At 55.3% G+C, this 23,037-nt stretch overlaps 9 protein-coding genes across 9 annotated transcripts; 4 read left to right on the forward strand and 5 right to left on the reverse strand.

Moving 5' to 3' along the window:
- The first annotated feature begins 100 nt into the window (after positions 1-100).
- FA10DRAFT_264144 (Sec1-like protein) lies at positions 101-3,781 on the forward strand. Its single transcript, XM_025520535.1, has 4 exons — positions 101-608; positions 676-966; positions 1,041-2,810; positions 2,874-3,781. The coding sequence occupies exons 1-4, from the start codon at positions 572-574 to the stop codon at positions 3,449-3,451; spliced, it is 2,676 nt and encodes an 891-aa protein (XP_025380701.1). The 5' UTR covers positions 101-571; the 3' UTR covers positions 3,452-3,781.
- Positions 3,782-3,831: 50 nt separating this feature from the next.
- Positions 3,832-5,352, reverse strand: FA10DRAFT_225090 (FAD-binding domain-containing protein; the record flags this gene model as incomplete). Its single annotated transcript, XM_025518635.1, has 1 exon — positions 3,832-5,352. One exon carries the CDS (start codon positions 5,350-5,352, stop codon positions 3,832-3,834), a length of 1,521 nt encoding a protein of 506 aa, XP_025380702.1.
- Positions 5,353-6,209: 857 nt separating this feature from the next.
- On the forward strand, positions 6,210-6,896 carry FA10DRAFT_298886 (hypothetical protein; the record flags this gene model as incomplete). Its single annotated transcript, XM_025524656.1, has 2 exons — positions 6,210-6,394; positions 6,485-6,896. 2 exons carry the CDS (start codon positions 6,210-6,212, stop codon positions 6,780-6,782), a joined length of 483 nt encoding a protein of 160 aa, XP_025380703.1. The 3' UTR covers positions 6,783-6,896.
- Positions 6,897-7,236: 340 nt separating this feature from the next.
- FA10DRAFT_264145 (RmlC-like cupin) lies at positions 7,237-7,966 on the reverse strand. The gene is made up of 5 exons (XM_025520536.1): positions 7,828-7,966; positions 7,708-7,774; positions 7,600-7,650; positions 7,459-7,529; positions 7,237-7,398 (listed from the first exon to the last, which is right to left on the reverse strand). The coding sequence occupies exons 1-5, from the start codon at positions 7,942-7,944 to the stop codon at positions 7,300-7,302; spliced, it is 405 nt and encodes a 134-aa protein (XP_025380704.1). The 5' UTR covers positions 7,945-7,966; the 3' UTR covers positions 7,237-7,299.
- Positions 7,967-11,918: 3,952 nt separating this feature from the next.
- Positions 11,919-15,028, forward strand: FA10DRAFT_24620 (hypothetical protein). The gene is made up of 3 exons (XM_025519398.1): positions 11,919-13,401; positions 13,474-14,139; positions 14,208-15,028. Exons 1-3 carry the CDS (start codon positions 12,223-12,225, stop codon positions 14,895-14,897), a joined length of 2,535 nt encoding a protein of 844 aa, XP_025380705.1. The 5' UTR covers positions 11,919-12,222; the 3' UTR covers positions 14,898-15,028.
- Positions 15,029-15,165: 137 nt separating this feature from the next.
- Positions 15,166-18,319, reverse strand: FA10DRAFT_264147 (hypothetical protein; the record flags this gene model as incomplete). The annotated part of the gene is made up of 4 exons (XM_025520537.1): positions 15,166-15,356; positions 15,422-17,041; positions 17,107-18,002; positions 18,070-18,319. The coding sequence occupies 4 exons, from the start codon at positions 18,314-18,316 to the stop codon at positions 15,315-15,317; spliced, it is 2,805 nt and encodes a 934-aa protein (XP_025380706.1). The 3' UTR covers positions 15,166-15,314.
- Positions 18,320-18,544: 225 nt separating this feature from the next.
- Positions 18,545-19,424, forward strand: FA10DRAFT_298890 (putative mitochondrial import receptor subunit tom7; the record flags this gene model as incomplete). The annotated part of the gene is made up of 5 exons (XM_025524657.1): positions 18,545-18,570; positions 18,637-18,671; positions 18,739-18,753; positions 18,831-18,893; positions 18,961-19,424. Coding segments are annotated over 5 exons (161 nt in total), but the record flags the coding sequence as incomplete, so codon positions are not given.
- Positions 19,068-20,246, reverse strand: FA10DRAFT_264148 (hypothetical protein). The gene is made up of 2 exons (XM_025520538.1): positions 19,869-20,246; positions 19,068-19,764 (listed from the first exon to the last, which is right to left on the reverse strand). The coding sequence occupies exons 1-2, from the start codon at positions 20,118-20,120 to the stop codon at positions 19,126-19,128; spliced, it is 891 nt and encodes a 296-aa protein (XP_025380708.1). The 5' UTR covers positions 20,121-20,246; the 3' UTR covers positions 19,068-19,125.
- A 159-nt stretch (positions 20,247-20,405) lies between these two features.
- FA10DRAFT_226198 (putative peroxisomal half ABC transporter) lies at positions 20,406-22,845 on the reverse strand (the record flags this gene model as incomplete). Its single annotated transcript, XM_025518675.1, has 3 exons — positions 20,406-22,112; positions 22,193-22,415; positions 22,505-22,845. 3 exons carry the CDS (start codon positions 22,843-22,845, stop codon positions 20,406-20,408), a joined length of 2,271 nt encoding a protein of 756 aa, XP_025380709.1.
- Positions 22,846-23,037: the final 192 nt, after the last annotated feature.

A 23,037-nucleotide genomic window follows, 5' to 3' on the forward strand; every position in this document is an offset into this window, starting at 1 on the left:
GTGCCACTAAGAATGGAAATTGCTGGCTCAGGAGACTTTAAATCGCGAGGTGTGCTATTTTAGCTTGCTGTGCACGCAGGCCAGGTGGACGGACCTTCGTCGGTCACAACCACGACTGCTTCATCAACAATTTTCCGCCGTCCATCCCGTAACCTCGACCAACCTCTTTCGCTCGCTCGACCAGGCGTACCGAGCGAGATCGACTGTTGCGGCCAGGCGGCGATTCGGCGGCGGGCGTCTGTGGCGTGGATCGGCCCGTGTTTCGCCTTACCCCTCATCCCACCCTTTGTAGCCCCGCAATCGGTTCGCGCGCCCAACCGTACGTGGCTGTAGGAGTCTGGCGACTCTGGGCGATAGCAGCGTCGCGAAGCGCGCGGCGGAAGGAGAGGTCCAGCGCTAGATCAAAAGAAGAGAAAAAGGCAGAGCTGGGCCATCGCAGGGTGTGCGACGTTTACGACGCCAAGCCATTCGAGCCAGTAGCGGCCTTTCTATTCTCCTCGGCCCCCTCTCTCTTCTTCCTCTTCGTCCCTGGTCTTCTCATCATACGCCCCGAGCCATCTTATAATCCGACATGCCGCCTCGAAGCCTCATCACCGCCGCGCGAGATCGTGAGTAGCTTGGCTTTGTGCGTGGGAAGGTTTCTAAACCGGAGAGCTTGTCCTTTGCTGCCCACAGGCTACATCAAGACGATCCAATCAGTGCAGCCACCGACAAGATGGAAGATCCTCGTCGTCGACAGCTTCACAAAGACGCTTCTCAACAGCGTCCTTAAGATGTATGACATTCTCCAGCAGAATGTCTCTGTCGTCGAGAACATCGAATTCAACCGGCAACCCCAGCCCACGTTCGAAGCGGCCTATTTGCTGTGCCCGACGAGCAGCAACGTCGAGCGAATCATCCGCGATCTTGTACCGGAGAAGGGAGCGACACCACAATACGCTGCTGGTCACGTCTTCTTTGTCGATGGTGGGTGTCTGCTGTGCCTGCTCCTCTTTGCTATCAGGTCTGGCATGCTTATGCGCCACCTTCATTACCAACAGGCCTCTCGGACCAGCTTGTGCAGAGACTCACCTCGTCGCCTGCCGAACCCAAGCTGCGGCAGCTCGTTGAGCTCTACACGAACTTTTGGCCCACGGAAGCACAAGTGTTCCTGCTCAAAACGCCCCAATCCTTCTTCACCCTCTTCCAACCACCGGGCGGTGCATTTGGTCCCGATCCATCAGAGGCGCTCCACGCCATCGATGAGGAGCTACAGTTTGCAACGCAGGCCCTGCTCAACATCTGCGTCACCCTCAATGAATTTCCGCTGATTCGCTTTTACAACCCGTCGCACCCTCCCTTGGGCCCCCTCGTGCAGCCGCTAGACGCACAGCAGGCTGCCCAGGCGTTTCAGGGCAGTGCGCGCATGGCCAGACTCCGAGGCGAGTCCGGCGCCGGCTCATTTGCCAATTCGCTTTTGGGCGAGCACTTTACCAAGCACCTCGCCTTTAGGCTCTCGGCTGCCTTGGACAAGTACGTGGCCGAAAATGAGCCAAAGGCGGACCCGGGAAGACCGAGGAGCATCGCCTTCATCACTGACCGGTCCATGGACACTGTCGCGCCCTTTCTCCATGAGTTCTCCTACCAGGCCATGTGCCACGATCTCCTGCCGATTCACGACGACAAGTACAGCTACTCCTTCTACAATGCAGAGGGCCAGCGGGAGGACAAGGACGCTGTGCTGAGCGACGATGACGCCGTCTGGCAGGGTATCCGGCACATCCACATCGCTGAGGCCATCGAAAAGCTCACGAGAGACTTCAAGGCGCACGCGGGCGAGGCTGGTGCATTTGGAGGGGCTTCGAGCCTGTCAGACATGAGAGATATGCTGGCAAGCCTGCCACACATGCAGGAGATGAAGGACAAGCTGAGCCTCCATCTCACAATGGCGCAGGCGTGCATGAACAAATTCGAGAAGAGCAAGCTGCCGTCTCAGGCCATGGTGGAGCAGAATTGCGCGACAAGGACCACACCAGAGGGTCAGAAGCCAAGGACGCTCGTTGAGGAAATGGTTCCGCTGCTCGACGCCCAAGACGTCAGCAATGCCGACAAGGTTCGCATCATTGCGCTGTACATCATGTATGCAGATGGTGTGCCCGATGAGGATCGAAAGCGTCTCTTCCAGCATGCCCGGCTCGGCCTGGGCGAGATGGAGGCCGTCAACAACCTCGTCCATCTCGGTGCGCGTGTCGTCAAAGACCCAGCCAACTCGGGTTGGGACGCCTTTTTCAAAAAGGGGAAAAGGAAGCAGGTCTCGGGGGAGAACGAATACGAGCTGAGCCGCTACCAGCCACTGGTTAAGCTCATGATCGAAGATCACTTTGCCGGTCGTTTGGATACACAGACTTATCCGTATGTCAAAGACGGGCCTCCGGAAAGTGGCGGTGTTGTCAGCGGTGTTGGTTCGGGTGCTTCGGGTCTCGTTTCCTCGGCGTGGGGCGCAGCAGGTGGCGGAAGAGACTCGCCTCTGGCAAGAGTCGGACTAGGCCGCGGCGCATCCTCGGCTCCTGGGGGAGTTGGGACGCGGCCGCAGCCCAGCAGCTTGCGTAGCGCGAAGCCCACTTGGCACCAGAAGGGAAGGCCAGGCGCTGCGGGAGGAGGTGGTCCGGGGGCCGGGCAGACGGGAGGCTCATCGAGCTCCAGCAATGACTATGGAAGAGGAGACGGCAACCGTCAACGGGTATTTGTTTTTGTCGCCGGTGGCATGACGTACAGCGAGGTCAGAAGCGCGTACCAGACGAGTCAGAAGCTCAACAAGGACGTCTACATCGGTAAGTCTCGCTTTGCCTGTCTGGCATAAGAGAGGAGACGAGGAGCGCTGATTTTTTTTGCAGGATCGTCGCACGTCTTTACGCCGGAGAGCTTCATTGGGAGCATTAAAGCATTTGGCAAGGCAACAAATGTCATGGCCGGTGGAAGAGATCGAGGAGGCATCCCGCCTGGAGCTTCCCATCTCAGGGGGCCGGAGAACGATGTGAGCGGGTTGAGAACCACCTCGAGAGCCGCTGCAGCACAAACGTCACCCAAGAACAAATTGTTTCATCCTTCCAAGGATCCGGCCTTTGTCGACCCAGTACCCTCTCAGAGTACGTATGATCGACGATTTGACCGACCAGATGCACCCACGGCCCAATCGCCTGTCGTTGCCGCGCATGGACCATCGTCTTCTTACAATACTCATCATCAACACCACCATCAACATCACCACGAGAATGGATCAAGGACGGGGGCACCGCCACCATCATCTGCCATACATGCAGGCAATTATGCGCAGCACCAACACCACATGGACCCGACCAATGCTAGCAGCGTGCGAACCGGCAGCCCGGCTCCAAGTTCGACAATGAGCGACGGGGGCGCCAAGGTAAAGGACAAGAAGAAGATCAAGAACTTCTTCTCGTCTAAGAAATGAGTGAGATTGGCCTCCCTGTTTGCCCCCCGCTCTCTTGAGTAAGTCTCACCTCCTGATGTTCTGCCCTCCTTGCTCGAATCCGAGTGTGGAGGATGCTCAACGCGGTCATGTCGAAGGAAGACTAAAAATACCTAATCGGATCATGCTCTTGTTCTGTCTTGTGTGAAGATTCACGGCGTGTATGCTGATACCAATTGCCTACTTCACTGCATCGCTCTCCTGTGTCACAGGATCATCAAGACCAATGAACGCAAGGAGCTGCACGTCTAGGCTGCTCGGAAGATTAATGATAGGTAGATTGCTTTTGACGCAGGTCCTTCATTAGTCTGGTAGTAATGATATAAAAGCGCGAGCCAGAGCTTTGTGATGGATTGTAGATATCAGACAAAGGAAAAGAATGTGGTGAGGCCCATGACGTCCTGCGGATCGTAGCGCTGGCGGAGTGTCTGAAGTCTGGCGGCGTTTTCGGAACCATAAAGTTCGCTTGCCGGCGTATCGACGACTGCGTAGTTGGGGTAGAGGTAGAGACCATCGAGATTCTGTCCTTCTGCGACGGCCTGGGCGCGCAGGAGCTTGGCCGTCTCTCTGATCTGTTCGTTCCAGAAGTCGTCGTTGAGCTCGCCATTCCAAGCAAAGTAGATGTTAAGCGGAAGCGGGCTGTTGCTGTGAGGCCACGCGCCTCCCTTGTTTGTGTTGTCCGAGTATGTCATCAGGAATGGCTCGACGTCGTACGACACAAAGGAGCCGCCGTGGAGGAACGACTGGGCGCCAATGACCTTGGTCTGGTTGACGCACTGTTCGATGATGCTCTGACTGAAGTTCTGGAACGTGACGGACATGAATTGGCCCCGAGTGTACTGCGTCGCATTGGAAGGCGTGGCCCGGACAAGATCGCCGAAGCTCTGCGCCTTCCAAGCGTCCGTGAAAGGCTTTGGGCCGCCCTTGGAAGTGTCAAAGCCATCAAAGACGCCTGCCGGCGCGCTGGGGCCGTCATAGAAGGCCAGAAGCGAGACACCAGGCTGACCGAGAACGAAGTTAAAGGTGGGGAGAACCTGGGCTTTCGGGTCCTTGTTGTTGACGGCAAAGTTCGACACAGCCTTGACGACGCTATCGATCTGGTCAAATGTGTAAGTCCGGAGACCACCGTAGACAAGGTCCGTCTGCGGGTTCGTCTTGAGCCTCCAGTTGTAGACGATGCCGAATCGGTTTCCGCCGCCTTTGAGAGCCCAGAAGAGATCTGGGTCCGACTGTTCCGTGACACTCTTCAGTGAGCCATCGGGCATGACCATGTCGGCCTGAAGGAGCGTGTCAATGGTGAGCCCGTACTGATTTGTCTTCCAGCTGAAGCCGCCACCGCCGGATATGAAACCTCCAACGCCGACGCCAGTCACCCTTCCTCCGACGATGTTGACGCCGGTTCCCTGAAGCGCCGCGTAGACATTGTCCCAGATGTTTCCTGAGCCAATATCGACGTAGGACTTGTCTGCGGAGAGGTTGACGTGCTGGAAGCCCTTCATGCTGATCTGGATGCCTGTTGTCGACGAGAAGCCCTTGTTGGAGGCGTGCTTACCGCTTGATACGGCAAAGCTCAGCCGCTGTGATCCGATAATCTTGATGGCTTTGGACAAATCCTCGGGTGTCGTCGGGACATAGACGCAGGCGGGCGTCTGGACAGTACTGGACATATAACGGAGCGAATTGTCGAGGAAGGCCGATGAACCAAAGTAATTGGTTTCTGTCGCCGAGGAGCTATTGGCTGTTAGTGATTTACAGGCGTTGAGAACAGTGGCATTGACGGTGCGAGCTTGGTGCCTCAAGCTCGGCGAAGCAGCATCAGCCGTGCTTGTCGCCGCCAGCAGCAGTGCAAGTGTCGCGACAAACACACCGACGCAGAGCTGCATCGAGAGCCGAGCAAACATCTTCGAAGGTAGGAAGAGAAGAGGAAGAAGAGAAAGAGAGGAGAGCGGGAATGGAACGGGGAAAGACTATGGATAGAGAAGCGGGGAAGCGCAATCGATGCGAGACGCGAAGAAGGGGAAAGCGAGGAGAGAGAGGACGGTTGTGAAGAGGGAGTGTGCCTCTCTCGGAAGACCCTATACAGATGCCTGTTATATGCACTAGGTCTTGAACGCTCGAACCCAAGCGCAGGGAGTCACACGAACAAGAGGATCTCTGCAGCATTAGCAGCGGAGCGTTGAAGCCGTTGTAAATGAACGACTTCTGGCCTATCGCCTGCTTGGTACGGGCCAACAGGGTATTGCTTAGTTGCTGAATCCGTCTCAGGTGCCGGGGTAGCGCAAGATTAAAAAACTATGGGGATTAAGAACTAAATCTCCGATCGCCTGCTTGTTTGTAATTGAGACGATCAAAGTGTAATCGGAAGCCCTCGTCCCCCACGCCTCCGGAACCGAATAGAACGTAGGAGTGTTTCCGCACCCAGTCCTCTTTCAATTGTGTGTAGCACGAAAATAGGTAGCATTGATGAAATTGTGTGAACCGAATCATGAGCTTGATCTTGGCGACTTTCACACTTCAATACTCGGAGCATAACCATCATTTGAATCCTGTCTATTGACTGTCACCCTTATTCGGTTCCTAGTAGCTTGTGGGACTGCCATAGGCAACCAATTTATCCGACATTGCGGAACGACGGGCGAGCGATGCGTTGAAAAGCTCATCATCAGAGCTTCGATCTCTCCACCGCATTGTTCTTCACCAGCTTGCTGTAGACGTCGCGTTGATCATCGGCTCACTCACGATGAAACTCTTTCTCCTCTCCCTCTGGTCGCTCTTTGCTTCCGTTGTCGTCAGCGTCCCTGCAGCTTCGGAATCTTCGAAAGACTGCCACATCACTGCGTCCAAGGCCTATGTTCACGCCATTCTCACAAAAACACAGGAGTCAGCCGATGCCGTGCCGCTTCATGACGACGTCGTTCGGATCGAGTGAGTCGGATCTCTTCCCGCGATGCATGACATCCGCTCGTTACTCTTTTCCTTGATTGCTAAACGAAACCGCCTCATCTTTGACGATAGGGGCCCACCTGGATTTCTCGTCCCTTCCGCAACAAACGCGCAGCAACTTCGTTTAAGCTTTTTGACGGGTCCATCTGCTCTTTTCGTAACCGGTACCGATCCAGCAAAGCCTGAACTAGCCTACAAGGTTGTCAACTCAACGACTGTGCGAGCAGACTATTACATCCTGGCCGGCTTGGATGCCAAGATCGCCACGGTCAATGTCCTTCCCACCCGCATTGAAGAGTACTTTGGCTTCGACAACGAGCAGGATTGCGACCTTCGGCACATTGCTGGCATCTTTTACATAGGTCAATGAACGTGCTTCACCCTCACTCTGTCTCAGAGACTGGCCGAGGGCAATGGATGTTGTGCGGAACCCCTCCTTTTCACTCTGTAGCAGGGACACTACCTATGTAATTCTTCGCACGAGCCTGCTTCTTGTACAGTACATACTCTCGAAGCGGAGGTCCGTCCTCTTTTGACTTCACTCAACTCGCTAGGAATCGCAAATCGTAGGGAACTAGCCTCGATGAACACGAGAAGCGGCCAGTACGTCAATGCGAAGCCATGCACACTCAGTGAATTTGAAGCGGGCCCCGCCCCCTTTGTCGCCTCGGTGCAATCTCTTCTGATGAGTGACCAGTCAGGATCATATGTAAGATTCCATCCTCGCAGCATCTCTTTCTTTTTGCGACTTAAACGAATAGGAGGAATGTCCTCCCACTTGATCGAAAATGGGTGCTACATGGCTTCTTTCTCACACTGCTACGCTCCCGAACACAATATCACAATGCTGTTCAACAGGGTGGCTTAAACAATCTGTATTGGGTGAGCTACTTTGAGGAGCCCCATCCTTCGAGATTCTCGACGATAGGATGCGGTCCTGGAGAACGGACAATTACCCAGGTCACAGGACCGTCAGAGTCATTGATCTATGCGTCGACTGTGACTCTCAGCGTCTTGTGGAGCGGAGCAGATGAAGAATGGCTCACCTCCTGGTGCTCCACAAAAGCCGGAATAAGACAGTGATCTCCGGGTGAGAGGTCACGACGTTGAGACGCATCTTCAAGATAGGTTGTGACGGTCAGCTCTCACAACTCTCAGTACGATCACAGCATGGCAATGCCACTCGCCTGGCCCGTATACGATAGAGCCTTTGCCCGAAAGGGCGTAAACGACTGTGTCTTTGAAATGCTCGTCCGGTCAGCGAGGATTTCACCGTTACACGGATTTTGATTTACCTTGCTCTCCGTGGTGGTGAATGGCGCTCGAGCTTTTAGGCTCAGCAACCATGACTGAGGAGCAGATCTGTGAGAGAATCAGCAGCTAAACCTGAAGCTGTGAGTCCTTGCCGAGCTGACCTTGTCCGAGCAGCCGACGAGAGCCGCTTTGCGAATCATCCCCTCTGTCTGTCCCGTACTTGCCTTGCCTACATCGGCCGCTTTGACGATCTCGACTTGCTGCTTTACCCCAGGCATCCTGCTCCGATCATGTGGTGTGTGACAATATCAGAAGTCCGGAGACCGGGGCGTCTAACCCCATCATGTGGAGGCTTGGAATCATATAATTCGGCCGACGTTATATCGTCTAGGTAGACGATCTCAACGACAAGCGCTTCTCTTCTTTCGGCTGACGACAAAGTACGACGTCGAAATGACCATCGTGGGCTGGGTCTGAAGGAGCATTTTCCAACTTTGGGCTTGGGACCCGCGCTTTCCTGAGCAGTGAACTTGACCAATACTCATTAAGAAGTTGATCAACAATTTTTTTTGCTGGCTTCTTGTCGGATCGTCCGGCTGTCGTTCCCGGGTGCATAAGATGCTCGCCTCTTTGTCACGTCCATGTCTAATCAATCTATGTCGCGCTTCGTCCTGTTAATGCCGGAGCGAGCTCAAAGAAATCCTATCTCGTCCGTCAATGTCAAGCTCCCACAAACTTACAAGAAGGTTGATCATATGTTTCTTGTCAAGAGAGTGGGGTGGATCATCGTTTGATGCCGTCTTGCAACCGCTTCATGCTGCCCTTGTGCATTCTGACATGTGCTCTCAAACCTTGACTGCGGACGGAGCCGAGCAACAGCCGGGAGGTAAGCATTCTGTTTGGGAGTGATAACGTTATAAATTCAGATAAGGAAAGTGACAATCGACAGGGCAGGGCCGCCACTAGATTTGTGTCAGCTGTCAAAAGCAGAAGCGGACTATACAAAGGCCTCGCTTCCGGGAAATAACGCCATAGAATGCAGTCCGGGGAGGAGCAGGAACGGGGGAAAGGCACTTGAGCTCGTAGAATGGCTAGGTTTCTGTGATCGCCGAAGGTACGTCAGACAGCCAAGCCAGACAGGATCTTCTTTTTTCCCTGCCATCCCAGACGAGGCAGAGGACGCTTGGATAAGCACACGCTATTCCTGCCCTCGACTCGACTCCTCTGCTGATGCTTGCATTTTCACGACAGTTATTTCTGGCACTCTTTGAGCTAAGACCATAGCGGGTCGAAGCTAGAATGGTAAACGTCATCGGTCCAATAGACGTTTATCGTACGAAAGATGTTTTTTTTTTTTTTTTTTTTTTTTTTGTGGCGCTCTGGCGTGACAGGTCAAGATTTATCCGAAACCCACAACCTGAGACAGCCCTAACCCGAAGATCTTTCGCTCCGGCTGTTCAATGATTTCTTAGCTCTTAGACCAGCAAAAAGCATCTTATTGTCCATCATGCGTGTAGGCAAGAAATAAAATGGAAAATAGAAGCAGAAGCTTACGAGGGGATGAGAGCAGAGCGCCTCAGTCGCGGCGATTTAGCTGACGATGAATAAAGCAAGATTCGAAAGAGCGCTAGAGAGGCGATATACGCACTCACCAAAGTAGACGGACCTTTCGCCGAGTGAGGGGCAGGAGGAGGAGGCAGACAGATGGAGCAGGGGCCCTCGTGAATTAATGAATAGTAACAAAAATATCTAATTTTGCTATCGGGTGAAGGCGTTCACAAAATGGTACTACTGTACTACTGTACAGTGGGGTCAGAGCATCTTCGGAACTGAAGAGCCGGATACAAGATCCCTTCCCGTAAAATCTTATCATCCGCGGTTATCGTCTCATATGCATCTGTCTGCAGAAACCGCAAGTGTTGCCATTCCGGAGAAGGTAATCACTTGTTCCGTCATCTAAAAGCGGGCAAAAAATGGAGCTAATCAGGGCAAGCGAGCTAGCAAGCGAGCGAAGGTTATCGTGGCGTGGCTGTGAATATCCGGCAACTAGCTAGTACGTAGTCGTAATGCCCTTTATGGGGCTGCACCGACGTACCTGGTTTTTGGCGACGAGGCGCAGTGCGTTCGCAATACCACTAATGAATAATTAATATCTCTGCAGCATCTGAGGCAGATATTGAAGCGCTCCAACCTGTTTCTCACTCGCTTCATGTTCGGCTCTCCCACCTCAGTGCAATTATTCATCGGTCGGTCATATTCGAGACTGGAGGCAGCATGTCAGGCAAGGTTTGTCTGACAGCCCACACCCCTACTGTGCAGCTGCGGTTCGTGTTTTTGATTTTGATTTGAGTCAGACATGTCCCCCACGCTGTGATTGGGAAGGTGTACCTGTCTCTCTGCTTGCACGCGTGCGTGTGGCCCAGGATTTCGTGCTTTTTTTTTATAGCAACAGTAGCGCTGTCTAGAAACGCAGGGCGTATCAGCGGAGATGGGGTTTTGCATTTTCCGACCAATGGGGGCACTGAATCTGCGATAGGTGATGGAGCTAGGTGCGGACCGGAGGTTTGCCGCGCCTCAACCTCAGCGAAGGGGAAAAAGGGGGCGAAAGATGGAAAAATAATGTAGAGAGATGAAGCCCACCGGCAATTTCCCTTGCTGTTGCACTGCACCGGCCGGGGCCGTACGGTACGGTTTATCTGTCTTGTGTGCGTGCATTTACCCTTTTTTAGTACCTATGACATGCCTTGGGTCAGACCACCGAAGAATAGAAGCTAGGGGTGGGGGCCACTACCACTGATTGTGCAGAACATCCTATGGGAGACAGAGGTAATGCGTCGGCTTCACTACCGAGGAAGATCGAGCTAAATGAACAAACGATCACCGAGAATAAGGGACGTACGTGCAGAAACATGCACTTATGCTGTATGCACGTCTGCCATCGTGCCATTGTTTCTCAATTAGCTTCTGGGACCTGTCCTCGCACGAAACGTAGCTTCTTAGTGGTCCGGGCGCCGATCCCTATCTAGTCGGGTCTCTTTAGACGAGGGACCGGGCGCCATCGTCACTCTATGTTTCAATTTTTTTTTACTTCATTTAGTAATTCTTCTCTCTGCCTTTCGCCTCTCCCCTTTCTGCGTCGAACGACTTTTCCCGTCCGAGAGAAGAGGTGATACCAAGGTGGGATCAGATTTGTCGCTTCATTTGATCCTCTATTTCCTTGACGTGGCGGGTCGGGTCCTGGTCAAAGTTGATTTTAGCGGGTGCAAGAAGGAACCAAGGCAGGGGTGTACGGGCCCGTCGACCACACTTCGCATCTTTCCTCAAGACGAAGCCATACGTCTTTCTTTCCTCCCTTTACCTCTGCTGCAGCAGTATCGACACCTCGATCAGCTGTCATTACTTAAAGCTCGACAGGATTTGTCGCCGCCGCCTTCGCTTCCGCCTCCGCTGCCGCTTCCCCTGCCGCTTCTCCTGCCGTCGAGCATCAACATTGCGCCTACGGGATCCATACCTTTTGCCGGCCTCTTTTTTTTCCGAATAGACGTCGGGCCTACAACGCTTCTCGACCATCTGCAGAAGGCGTAAAGGAGGCGAATGCCCACCACTCGGTGACCGAAGGGGCTTTCTTCTCGCCGACATATTCGTCCCCCTCTTACTAATTTTGCTTTGCACCTTGGTTCACAAGGACCTCATACACTCTCTTGTTTTCAACCTTCCTTTTCTCGTCTACTCCTTCCCCTCCCTTCCTACATGGCCGTCCTTTTCGGGCAATCGTGAGACGGAGACGAGTTGTAGCACACGAACCGTGAAGACGTCGAAGCGGACAAATTCGACGAAGAAACGCAGGCGCGCACTGCACTGCACTGCACCGCACCGCCCACCCCGCCGGCCTTCGATTTCGACGTTGACGTCAATTGGCCCAACGTGACTTCCTACGTCGACCATCATCGTCCGACGAGGACTGTACCTCGCCGCGTCAAGCCCTGTGGGCCCCCTTTCGTGCAGTCAGTGAGTAGACGTGAAGAGCGACTCCATAGCCCTGCTTTGGTCTGGCCTTTGGCATTGTCATTATCTTTGCGGGCAGCTACTGTCCCTCCCCTTCCTCCTCTTCTTCCTCGTTCTTCTCTTCCTCCTTCCCCTTTTCTTCGTTCCTCCCAATCCCTTCTCCTTTCCCTCTTCCTTCTCCACGTCGAAACCGGCCACGTCTGCTTTCTTGGCTATACGGCCGCGCGGGGCGGGCTTGGATCGCAAATACTTGTGTCCGAGTCGCATATGTGCTCCTTTTCCTTGGATCGCCTTTTACCGCGATTGGTGGCGCACTCGTAGCAGTAAAGCGCAGAGCAGTGCTTTGTGTAGGCAAAAGATGATCGAGGTCAAGGGGATTAGGAGGGCAAGAGGAGGAGGAGGAGGAGGAGGAGAAGGAGAAGGAGAATGAGGGGGGAGGTAGGTGTGCGCCAGCCGCTATCTTCCCTTCCGAGTGGCATTGTTCATGGGAGGAGACCCATGCCTCTTTGACACTGTCTAGCTTCTCTACCTGCGCCTCTCTCACCTTATTTATGTGGCTCGCGCGACACTACTCCGGACTGACGATTCCCCACTTTTCCCTTCCTGACCAACAGCAACAGAGGCTCACGACGCTCATGTCCTGGCGCCAACTTGGCCCGACATCACCAGGTGCACGCTCCTCTGGTTCACGCTTTACCACGGCACACTCTCGAGAAGCACACCTTCACCAAAAACCACTGCAGTATAATTCGACTGACGACGACGAAGTTGGTCCAGTCATAGATCAAGACGGTAACGACGAAGGATTCTCGCATTCATCACCTTCTAAGATGTCCGTGGTCGCCGCATCAGGCCTGCCAAGCAGGATTGCAGCCGACGATGTCGCCTCTGCGCGTCCGTCCGATCGTCACCATCCATACCTCTCCCGTGGTCATCGCCCTAGATCTTCGATGCCCATGATGTCGAGGGCGGCGAGCGGTGATGAACTTCGGCTTCCACCCTTGACGACATTAATCACCGCAACGTCCAGCCGTGATGCTTCGTCAACATCCAGTCCTTCACCCGCCTCATATGACTCCTTCAGCGTGCCCTCGCCCTCACTTATGACTTCGCAGAGCTACAACACCCGGGCGCCATCACCTACTTCGTCCGTTGCCGCCTCCCCTCCGTTGGACTGGCGAAGAGGTGGCCAAGCAGACGAAGCAGCTTCGACCTCATCGGCCTCCTCCAATCCGTTGCGGGTTCAGCTGCCGCCTTTGGCTTCTCTCTCCATCGCACAAGCTTCCAGCACTACCGCATCACAACGGCCGAATATCAGCAGCAGCAAGTCTCTCTCAGCCATCTTACCCGATTCAGCAACTGGAGGTTCTCTTTCCAATCTCTCACCCTCTCTCGACGGTGTTCTGGCCCAGGGACCACGGCTGCCGCCAATCATGTCGTCGATCTCACCCCGTGCCATTCCCTCCCCCAATTCGTCTCTGAACGATGCTTCATTGATGGAGAGTGACAGGCTGTCGATGGGCGAGAATGAAGTCTCACAGTCGAGCTTTGGGCCTGTTCGTACTCGCAACGCTGGGTCAACAGTGCACCACGAGGCCAACCGTAGCCGGAAGTCAACACCAACCTATTCGTACGGCGGCTCTGCGCCTGCTCATGTCCAATCACACCGCTCGCATCTCTCCACGTCAGCTTCTCATCATCCGAGTTATGACCGCCCTTCATTAGGTCTGGTGAGTGGTGGAAGACCAAAAATAGCAAGCTCTAGTAACGATTGACTGATTATTCGGACGACGATCGTGCAGCTTCAGGACATCTTCGTGCAGGCATTTCAACTCAATGATGAATACTTCGGCGGTGGTCGCGGAGCACGGCAGTTGCCTTCGTTGCGGGACAAGGGTGGTTCGGCGCTCTTGATGATGATTCGTCAAGAGGTCGAGATTCTCGCGCAGCGTGATCCGCAGCTCGCCGACCAGCTTGCCTATGATGCGGGCTTGGCGGGGCCCCAGTCTCCTCCTGTTGAGCCCGAGCCCTTTGCGCCTTTCCAAGCGAAGAGGAATCGCGTGCGTTCGTCGACAAGCTCGTCCGATGTCGATCATCCGTTCCAACATCGTATGCAACAGTCCTACTTCGGTAAGCACGGCGTGCATGATCGAAGAGCGGGAGAAGACGACGATGGAGACGTCGCAGCAATGGGCGACTACAGCACAACGCGAGGACAGCCTCTTCTTCCGCCTCTCCACAGCCAACACTATCACCACCACCACCAGCTACAACAGCAACAGCAGCAGCAGCAGCAGCAGCATTTTTCACAGTCTCAGTACAACCAAGTACAGCGGCCGTCATCGTCGAGCCCTAGGCAGCCGCAGCATTTCACCGCTCCCATCGCTTCTGAGCCTTCGTCGTCACCTCACGCCTCGTCCAGTGCAGGCAATCTTGTTCGAACTCAGTCGAAACCGAACGCATCCAGCGTGAGTCACAAGTGTCTTGCCCCTTTCGTCTCTTTTGTATTCGCTGATCATTCATGTCGATATCCTAGCAACCTCCCAAGCGAGTCCGGAAGCGTAAAGATGAAGCGGAGCAATCATGCTTGAGCTGCTCTGCTACCGAGACTCCCGAATGGCGTAAAGGACCTACCGGTCCACGTACGCTTTGCAACGCTTGTGGGCTGCTTTTCGCAAAACAGTCTAGGCGAAGGGAGCAGGACGCCCTTGCGCGCGGCGATCGTCCTCTGAAGGGCCGTGCGTCTGCGCAGGACGAAATGACGGAAGAGGAGAAGCAGATTAACCTTCAGGAACTTCGGTTGGCTGTCAATGCTCGATCATTGGGAACAGCAGGCCCTTCGACAATGGCGACTACGACGACGACTGTGACAACGGCGACGCCACCTTTTGTCGCTCCTGCTCCTGCTGGTGTGGCACCACCTGCCGACGCGCCTCACCCGCTCTATGCTCGTCAACATTCACCGCCGTCATCGCGCCTCAATTCTCGCCTTCCGCCTCCTTCGCTCCCTGGCTCCGGCTCCTCGACGCGGTGGCACGAATCTCCCGACGCGTCTGCGCGCCGTCACCAATATCACTCTCGGTCCTTCCCTCCCCCACACATCACGATGTCGCGCGATGTCTCAAGCGAGAGCATTATCGGCAACACAAGAAGACATCCGCTGCCTCCGTCGTCCTTTGAGCAAGAAGAACACGATGAACTCGCCGAAGACGTTGCGATGACATGATTGGATTCTACGTCTATCTCAAAAAGGTTTTCCCCCAACGTGCGGAAAGACCAAGTGCAACCGAGACCGTCAGACGGTCAAGGCCCTCTTAAAAGGAGACTTGTCTAATACGGTGCGAGAAAAACAAGGCTGGCCCTCTTCTCCCCCATTCCCTCTCCGTTTATCTCTATCTTCCCTTTGTTTCTAAGATTCCCTCCATTACTAAGACGCTCCTTATCGTTTACTTAGAGATCCTTTTACTTCTCAAACCTGTTTAATCAGATGTGCCCCCAAGATTCCAACCAATCGCCATTCTCCTTTCAGTTCTCTGTATTGCAGGTCTGTCTTAACATTTACTTGAGGTTTCCTTTAAGGACAAGAGAGGCAGAGAGCCACGTAGTCAACGACGGGATGACAGAAACGCCCTTCTCTGCCTTCTCAGACGGCGATTTGCGTTGCGTCCAAATTGAGTGCGTGCAGCTGCCAAATCAGAAAATAGTGAGCTCCGACTTGCAATGACAACAGTAGAGTCACATGACACTCACCAGCAAGTTGACATTTCGAATCCTGATGTCCGTCGGTGGAGCGCTATCGGCTGCAGGACCAAGAGCGGCCTGCTGCTGCTTTGCTGCGATGACATTTTCCAAGATCTTCTCTCTCAATTCCCTGATGAGGATGTGCTGCTGGTCCATGGTGGCAGACACGGCCAGGGTAGCCATGAGGTTCCAGACCGGCTCGTCTTCTTCTTCGGCCTTGCGCGCCACCTGGGCATCGAGGTAAGCTGCGCCAAACGGTAGAGAGGCCCGGAGCCTTGTCGAAGGGAAGAGCATAGGAAGGCGACCGTTTGCACAGAGGCGCTGGATCAAAAGATCAAAGATCTCTTTCCGCTGTGCCAAGTCCGACTCGGGTGTCTTGACTGCGTCAGCGTCGGGCGATGAGGCGCCTACACCTTGTCTCAGCGATTCGGCACGCGAAAGGAGAATGGTGAGGAATGCTACGCCCGGTCGAGTCTGGGCGCAGCGCGCCAAGTCGTTTCGCTCGATGAACAGAGCGAGCATGCCGCTCACGATCTGCATGGGCGACGTGGCCATAAGGGAGAGCATGCACGGGACCACCGACGTCAGGAAAGCCTCCGTCTGACGTCTGACCTCGGCTTGCTTTTCTTCATTGGCAGGACCGCTGCTGACCGAGTCAAGGATGGGCGCATTGCGAACGACGTCGAGCGAGTCGAATGAAGCAACAACCATGGTCAAAGCCGTCAAAGTCTGCTCGGAGCTGAGGTGACGCAAGGCACGGGGAAGCAGCCGCTTGCCCTTTACCGTAGACAGCAGTGAAATGAATGGGTGGGGATCCGAAATTTCCAAGGGCTCCAAGACTCGTAGGTCCTTCCACAAAGTCGCAACAAGGGCGTCGCGGTTCGTCTTCCACGCCTGCAGCTCGGCGTCGGCCTCCTGAGTCTCGCTCTCAGAACCTGTCGCCGCACCGGAAACATTGGCGCCTGCAGGGGCGTTTCGTCGAGTCTGCTCCAAAGCCATCGTGACATCATAGAGATGTTCGAGGATCTTGAGGACCTCGTACTTGGTCAAAGCAGGTCGCTTGCTCCCGTCGGCAACGCCAGCGGCTCCGCCTCCCTGGCCCAAGCTCGCACCTTTGAGCGCCTGTTCGACGGCATTTTGAGCGTGTCCAATCTTATCCTTGCCATCTCCATCGGCCGCTCGCTCCTTCTCCACATCGGCGGCACTGATTTGGAGCATCTGTCGAGGATTCTTGGTACTACTCAGGCTCACACGGCCGAGTGCACCTTCGAGTGCAGCGCCGTGCGCCGACTTTTCGATGCGCTCTTTTCGATTCTGCACGATGCGTTCCACTTGCTGTTGCATGCGCTGCATGGCTGTCTCGCGGCGACTGGTCTGCTGTTGCTTTCGCTGTTGCTGTTGCTTGGCGGCTCGGGACGCCGGCTTCCCATTGTTGGTCTGAGCCTGGCTTTGAGGCTGCTCTTCCTTCGGTTGTGCTTTCTGAATGACACCAGGCTTGCCTCCCCGCAGAGCGAAAAAGATATGGGCGTAGAAGTCATCGGCGTACGGATCCGAGGTGATTAGCTGACTGACTTGGATGCGTGTGATGAAGTCCTTGTCCGACAATGTCATGCAATTATTGTGGCGAGACTTGCAATTCCCGGGTCAGCAACTCATGACATGATTGCATGCTCATGCTGTAGCAGCCGACTCACCATTGTTTGAATCTTCTGAAGCCTGATGATGCGCTTTCTCTCCAGTCGCTCGGCGTCATCAATGGAGCCGACAGCACCGTCAATCATGTAACGGAGAGCGCCCTGTTCCTCGGGCGTACCGTCGTAACGGGGAAAGAGGTGAGGCTGCTCTTGCTGTTGCGGCAGCTTCTCGGGGCTGCCAGCTACGAGGAGAGCGGGAAATTGGCGAGCGATGCCCTCGACAGCTCCAAAGTGCATGTACGGTGGCAAGGCCAAGATGCGACCCTGGACAGGGGGCGGCAGAGCGTCGAGGAGCGATTTCATGCGAGCAAAGTGATTCATCTGGTCATTAACCGGAGGTGTTCCTGTCCTCGCTTGAGAGCCCATCTGTGCTCTGGCGAGAGGCGGCGGCGTGGAGCCCAAGGGTGGGAAGTTGATGTTGTGTAGCGAGGACGAAGGACTGTGCGAGGTCGGTTGGGCAGGACCTCCTTGGGCCTGTGCCATCAGCGCTGCAAGCTGTGAAGGCGGCGGTGGTGCAGCTTGTTGAGCCCCTCTTCGCCTTGCGAGCATCTCTGCTTCGACTTCTTCCAGGGTCAATGGTCGCTTCTCTTGCTGGGGCGCTTGCTGCTGCTGTGACCTTTGAGCCCTAAGCTCAGCCTCAATCTCCTCCAGCGTCTGCGGTGCTCTCGAGGTCGGTGGCTGCTGCTGCTGTCCCTGCTCATACTGCTGCTGTTGACCCTGCTGGAAAGGTGACGCACTCGACTTTGGCTTGACATCTGGCATTGTCCAGAAGTCGTCAAGCGTGCTGGCAAAAGCAGCATCGTTGCCTCGACGTTGCGCTTGCCCACTTGCACCGTGCTGTGACTGCGGCATAGTCGCACCAGCGCCTGCTGTACCCGAGAAGTCAAAGTCCTTGCCTGATCCCAGCCTCTCTTAATTAGCATTGGAAGATGACACCTCGGCAGAAAGGCTTCAAGTACGCACCAACATCGCCCATGCCAAAGGTATCGTCGTTGAGATCATCACCAGCCTCTTGAAGCAGGTCACCGAGGCCATCGTAGCCCTCGCCACCCCAAGTGTAGATCTCCACGTCCTCCTGAGCGCCCGCTCGAAGATTGCGAACCTTTTCCTCGAATGCGGCGTCGTCATCGTCATCATCATCCTCAAGCCCCCCCTCTCCAGCGGCCTTTTCCTTTGTTGGATCGAAAGGGTCGCTCGAAGAGTTGCCCATTCCTGGCAAAGCTCCAGTACCGCCCAAGCCCCCGCCACGATCGCGCGGGAGCGTCGTATCGAAGCCAAAGAAGGACATGGTGTGCTGTCTTCTGGATCTCGACGTCGCGAGAAGTCGAAAGCGCGATGCGAGCAGCCGTCACAGAGCGGCTTACAAAGACACGTGACGTTCCGTCAAGTTTTCGTCGCGCCCTCGTCCTTCTTTTGACACCACCCAACCCAACCACAAGCATGGCACTCAGCGAGGATACAAAGGTGAGTCTTTCCTCGCTGCTCTATGGAAGTGAACGGGCTGCTGATCGGATAGTACCTAACCAACAGGAGCGACTCGTTCGCACAATTGACGTCGCAAAAACGTGAGCACACACATTCTTCTCATGTCTTTTGTTAGCCTCAGAAACTGACCTTTCCACCCCGGCACAGCGTTCTTCATTATGGGTATGCACAAGAACCTTTTGTCAAGTCCTCATACGAAGAGCATCGCTAATCTTCGTATTTCTTTGGTCGCCATGCAGATGGGTGCCTTTCGTCCTCTATGTCGGATACACGCAGTCGACACCCCGCCCAAGCCTGATCAAGTGCGTAGCCCTCCCATCAAGATCTGACCAGGCGATAGTGAAGCTGACCTTCCCTCTCTTTGCACAGGCTCATCAGCCCTCTCGCATAATTCAGAAGAAACCATCTTAGAAAAAAGGAGGAGCATCGGGCGGCCTCCCAAGCGTCGCAGATTATTTCGTGTAGCATCACCAGAGCAATAACACCTCTCTCATCGATTCGTCCTCTGCGGCTCTGATTACATGGACGCCACTCTCATCTTCTCTTGGGCGTCGGAATCGATGCTTGTGGGCTCCATTCCTCTCCGGGGCCCGTGGCTCTCCCAAAGCGGCTCTTCAGCTCCGCAGGTCCCTGGTTGCTCCGTGTAGGCGTGTCTTCCTCAAATGAGACGTCAAAGGCATCCAGAGGGCTCCTGCTCATGTATTGTCTCGCCCGCTGCCTCTCTGCTTCTTGCACCTGCATCTCCGCCCTCCTAGCTGCTCTTCTGCTCTGTGCCTCGCTCTGTTCATCCAAATTATCTTTACCCCGCGCCGCCTGCTGCTCTTGGACCCTTTTCCTCGACGCCTCCCACACGTCCATGTCCGGCGTCCTCTCCTGCTCCACGCTCCCCTTCCAGCCCTGACCAGCGATCTCTCTTTCCCAGCCCACTCGCTCCTCTGTCTGTCTCTGAACTCCCGAGTCTGTCACAGTGGCAGTTGGCACACCACCGGGACCGCGCTGATACTGCAGATGCTCCGTTGCTTTCGTTCCCTCGCCCAGTGCGAGTCTCTGCTCCTGCTCCTGCTCCTGCTCCTTCTTTTGCTCCAGCAGCGCCAGCTCCTCGAGCCGCTTCTGCTCCAGTATCCTGGCATTGTGCCGCGTCGTTTCGATTCTCCTCTGGTCCTCTTCGAGCTCCTTTTCGTGAGGGAGGCAAGCGGCGAGCGCAAGTTCCAGCATCAGTATAGGTCGGTCACACAAATGTACACAACAAAACAAGAGAGAGGGGGGGGGGGACGCACCACGATACTGGGCGCACTACGCCTCGTATGTCTCAGCCACATGAGCCACTGCGCCGGGAGCCGGCTCTGGTCGTGCTCGCCCAGCTCCTTGTGCTGGGCATACTCGATCAGCCTTCGCGTCCTCCGCGGATCCTTGTTCCCATCCAGCGACGGGAATTCATAGTAGCGATTGTGGTCCAGGTCCCTCCCGATAAAATATCGTCCCTTTCCCAGACCGAGGACCGTCGAGAGGCGTCGGAAGAGTGAGGTCATCGTCGGCGGCTGTTGATGATGATGACGTGGGTAGGTCCCTTCGAGCGGATCTTCTTCTCTCGCCCTTTCTGCTTTTCTTACTTTTTTATTTCTTACGAGACAGTTCTCCACTTTCTTAGAGAACCGTGACTGATTGGGAAAGGGAAAGAAAGGGACAGTTGAATTTCATGTCTATTCACACAGAACAGGGACGAAACAACACACAAAGCAGACGATATTACAGGAGACAATCCATGGACGAGTCGAAGAGGCTAGGCTGGGGAAATCCGCAAGAAGAGAAGAGGTTCAGGCCGCGACAGAGCTCAGGCTGAGCTCCTGGCCAATCTCGCCGACCCTCTTTTTCCACGCGTCCACGTCCTTGAGCTTGGCTTTGAGGTCCTTGATCTCCTCCTTGAAGCTCTTGCTCTCCTCCTCTGTTCCAATTCGCTCCACTTCCCACTTGCCCTCGTTGCCCGTCAGCTTGAGCAGCACGTCGTGATACTTGAACAGCGAAGGTCGGTGCGAGATGGTGATGAGAGTGATGTTGAGCTCCTTGGCCCGGGCGTACATGAGCCCCTCGACGTCGGTAGACACGGCGCTGGTGCACTCGTCGAGGATGCCAAATCGGGGCTTGTGGTACAGGAGCCTGGCCATGCCCATCCGCTGCTTCTCTCCACCGCTCAGGACGTCCTTCCACTCCTTTCGCGTCTCCCAGCCGCCTTCTCTGTCGGGCAGATAGGCCAGATGGACATCTCTGAGGATTGCAAGCAGCTCCTCGTCGGTGCCACCATTCTTGATAAACTCTGGGTACGCCGTCGGGTAGAGAACCTGGTCCCTGAGGCTGCCAGCCGAGAGATAGGGTCGTTGAGGCAGAAAGAAGATGTCGGTCTTGCCGGGAATCGAGAGTTGGCCCTGGAACACGGGCCAGAGCTGAGCGAGAACGCGGGCGACGGCCGTCTTGCCAACGCCGTTGGGTCCAGTGATGAGCATGTGGTCACCCGGCTTGACCGTGAGCTCGAGGTCCCGGACAAGCTCCTCGCCTCCGCGCTCCATGCCGGGCGCAGGCGCGACGATGGGGACCTTGTCAAAGGAGACACCCTCGTCATCGAGCGTTACCTTGCCCTGGATGTGGCCCATGTCGTAGAAGGGAGCATTGGCGGGTAGTTCCTTTGGACGAGGCAGTGCTTGGTACTGGCCCCGGTCGAGGAGGTGAAGCGTCGAAATGAGGGTATAGACTCGCGAGGTGTAGCCGGCCAGTTCGTTGAGCTCCTTGAAAGAGTACATCAGCCGAGATCCGGCATCAGCGAGGGACATGAGCAGGCGACGGTTGGAAATGTAGCTCTCTGTCTTTGCTGCTACGCCAGAGTCCTTTGACGGCTTCTTCGCTGCGTCCGTCTCGATCTTGGTCGTCTGAATGCCAAAGAGCATGGGTGCAGCAATGATGGCGTAGCCACTTGCGCTCCAGCAGTACTTGAGGACAAAGTCCTCTGTCATGTTGTATGCGATGCGAATCTTGTAGATGGAGTTGACGTGCCGGACAAGGCGAAGATAGGCGCGGTTGAGGATACCTTCTTCAATCTTGGAGCCGTTGTAAAAGGCAATCTCCTCTGCGTTTGTAATGACACGAGCATGTGCGCTGCGGAAGTCGCCCTCGAGTTTGGCCTCGATCGCGCTCAGCTTGCCAAACGCGGGCGTCACTGACTTGAGGATCCAGCCGGTGATGAGGTAGTTTCCGAACAGGCCCATGACGCCCTTCCATCCCAGCGACTGTCCCAGCTGATAGTTGAAGATCAAGATGTCCAGTGCCGGCTTGGACACGTTTGAGTACAGCGCCGCCAGCGTTTCGCAGAAGCGAGAGACGTCGGTGGTGATGAATTGATCGGCACCGTCGAGACGGCCGTCGAGATTGATGATGCGGTAGAAGTTGGCATTGGACGAGAGGTATAGGTCGTGGACGTATCTCGTAAGGCGGGTCCGGAAGCCGATGGCCAGCTTCGACTGAAGGAAGCGAATCTAAAGAAGCGGGAAGGGGAACGAATTTGGATCAGTACAACACTGCTCATGCCAGACACAAGTGGACAGAGTGAACGAACCATCGAGTTGGTGTAGGTGCTGGGAATAGCCAAGAGGAACCAGAGACCAAGGCCACGCATGAAGCCCTTTCCGTTTGCCGAGACGAGATCGCGAACGATGGCACCGTCGAGTCGTGCGACGAGGACCGAGAGGTAGGTCCTCAGCACGAGGAAAAAGGTGTGGATGAAGAAGATGATGACCTCCTTTGACGAAGAACGAGGAATAAGGATTCGGAAAATGGCTCTGCAGGATCATTAGGGAGCGCCCATTTCGTCAGCATGTTGTGTGCGAGGGGAATAAGAGAGAGGCGAGACCAAGATAGAGAAACCCACCTCAACTGACGGAAGAATTCGCGATTGACGCCGACCTTCTTCGCGCTTGCCGCTGCAGCACCGCCCTCCTCCCTTACGGCCCTCGCCTCTGCGACGCTGCGCTTCTCTCGCTCCTCTTTGCTTAAGCTGGCATCAGCCGAAGAGCCCTTTTTACCCCTTGTGCCGAGGATGGGTGGCTGGACGCTAAAGTCGGGATAGTGTGCATCGAAGGTACCCTGCTTGGTGGGCCGGATATTGACCTTGGAGATGCGGCTGCGGTGCGGGACCAGCAGGTCGTATGAACCGTCGTGATTCTCGACATAGAGCTGTTCCAGGGCGTGGTCCATGTCTGCCTCGGTCATCCTGGCAGCACCGAGACCAAGGAGCGCCTTGGGGTCTTCCTTGAGCTGCTGAGCGTACGAAGAGGACCGCGGGAGGGGCTTTCTGCCGCTGCCCTTGCTCACTGCCTTGCCCTTCTTCTGAGATAGGATCCTCTGGAGGAGCAGGACTAGGGCGACGAGGCCAAGGGCGCCAGAGCGCTTCGTCGTGGTGCT

This window comes from Acaromyces ingoldii (genome assembly GCF_003144295.1).
Source record: "Acaromyces ingoldii strain MCA 4198 unplaced genomic scaffold FA10scaffold_1, whole genome shotgun sequence".
Lineage (NCBI taxonomy): Eukaryota > Fungi > Basidiomycota > Exobasidiomycetes > Exobasidiales > Cryptobasidiaceae > Acaromyces > Acaromyces ingoldii.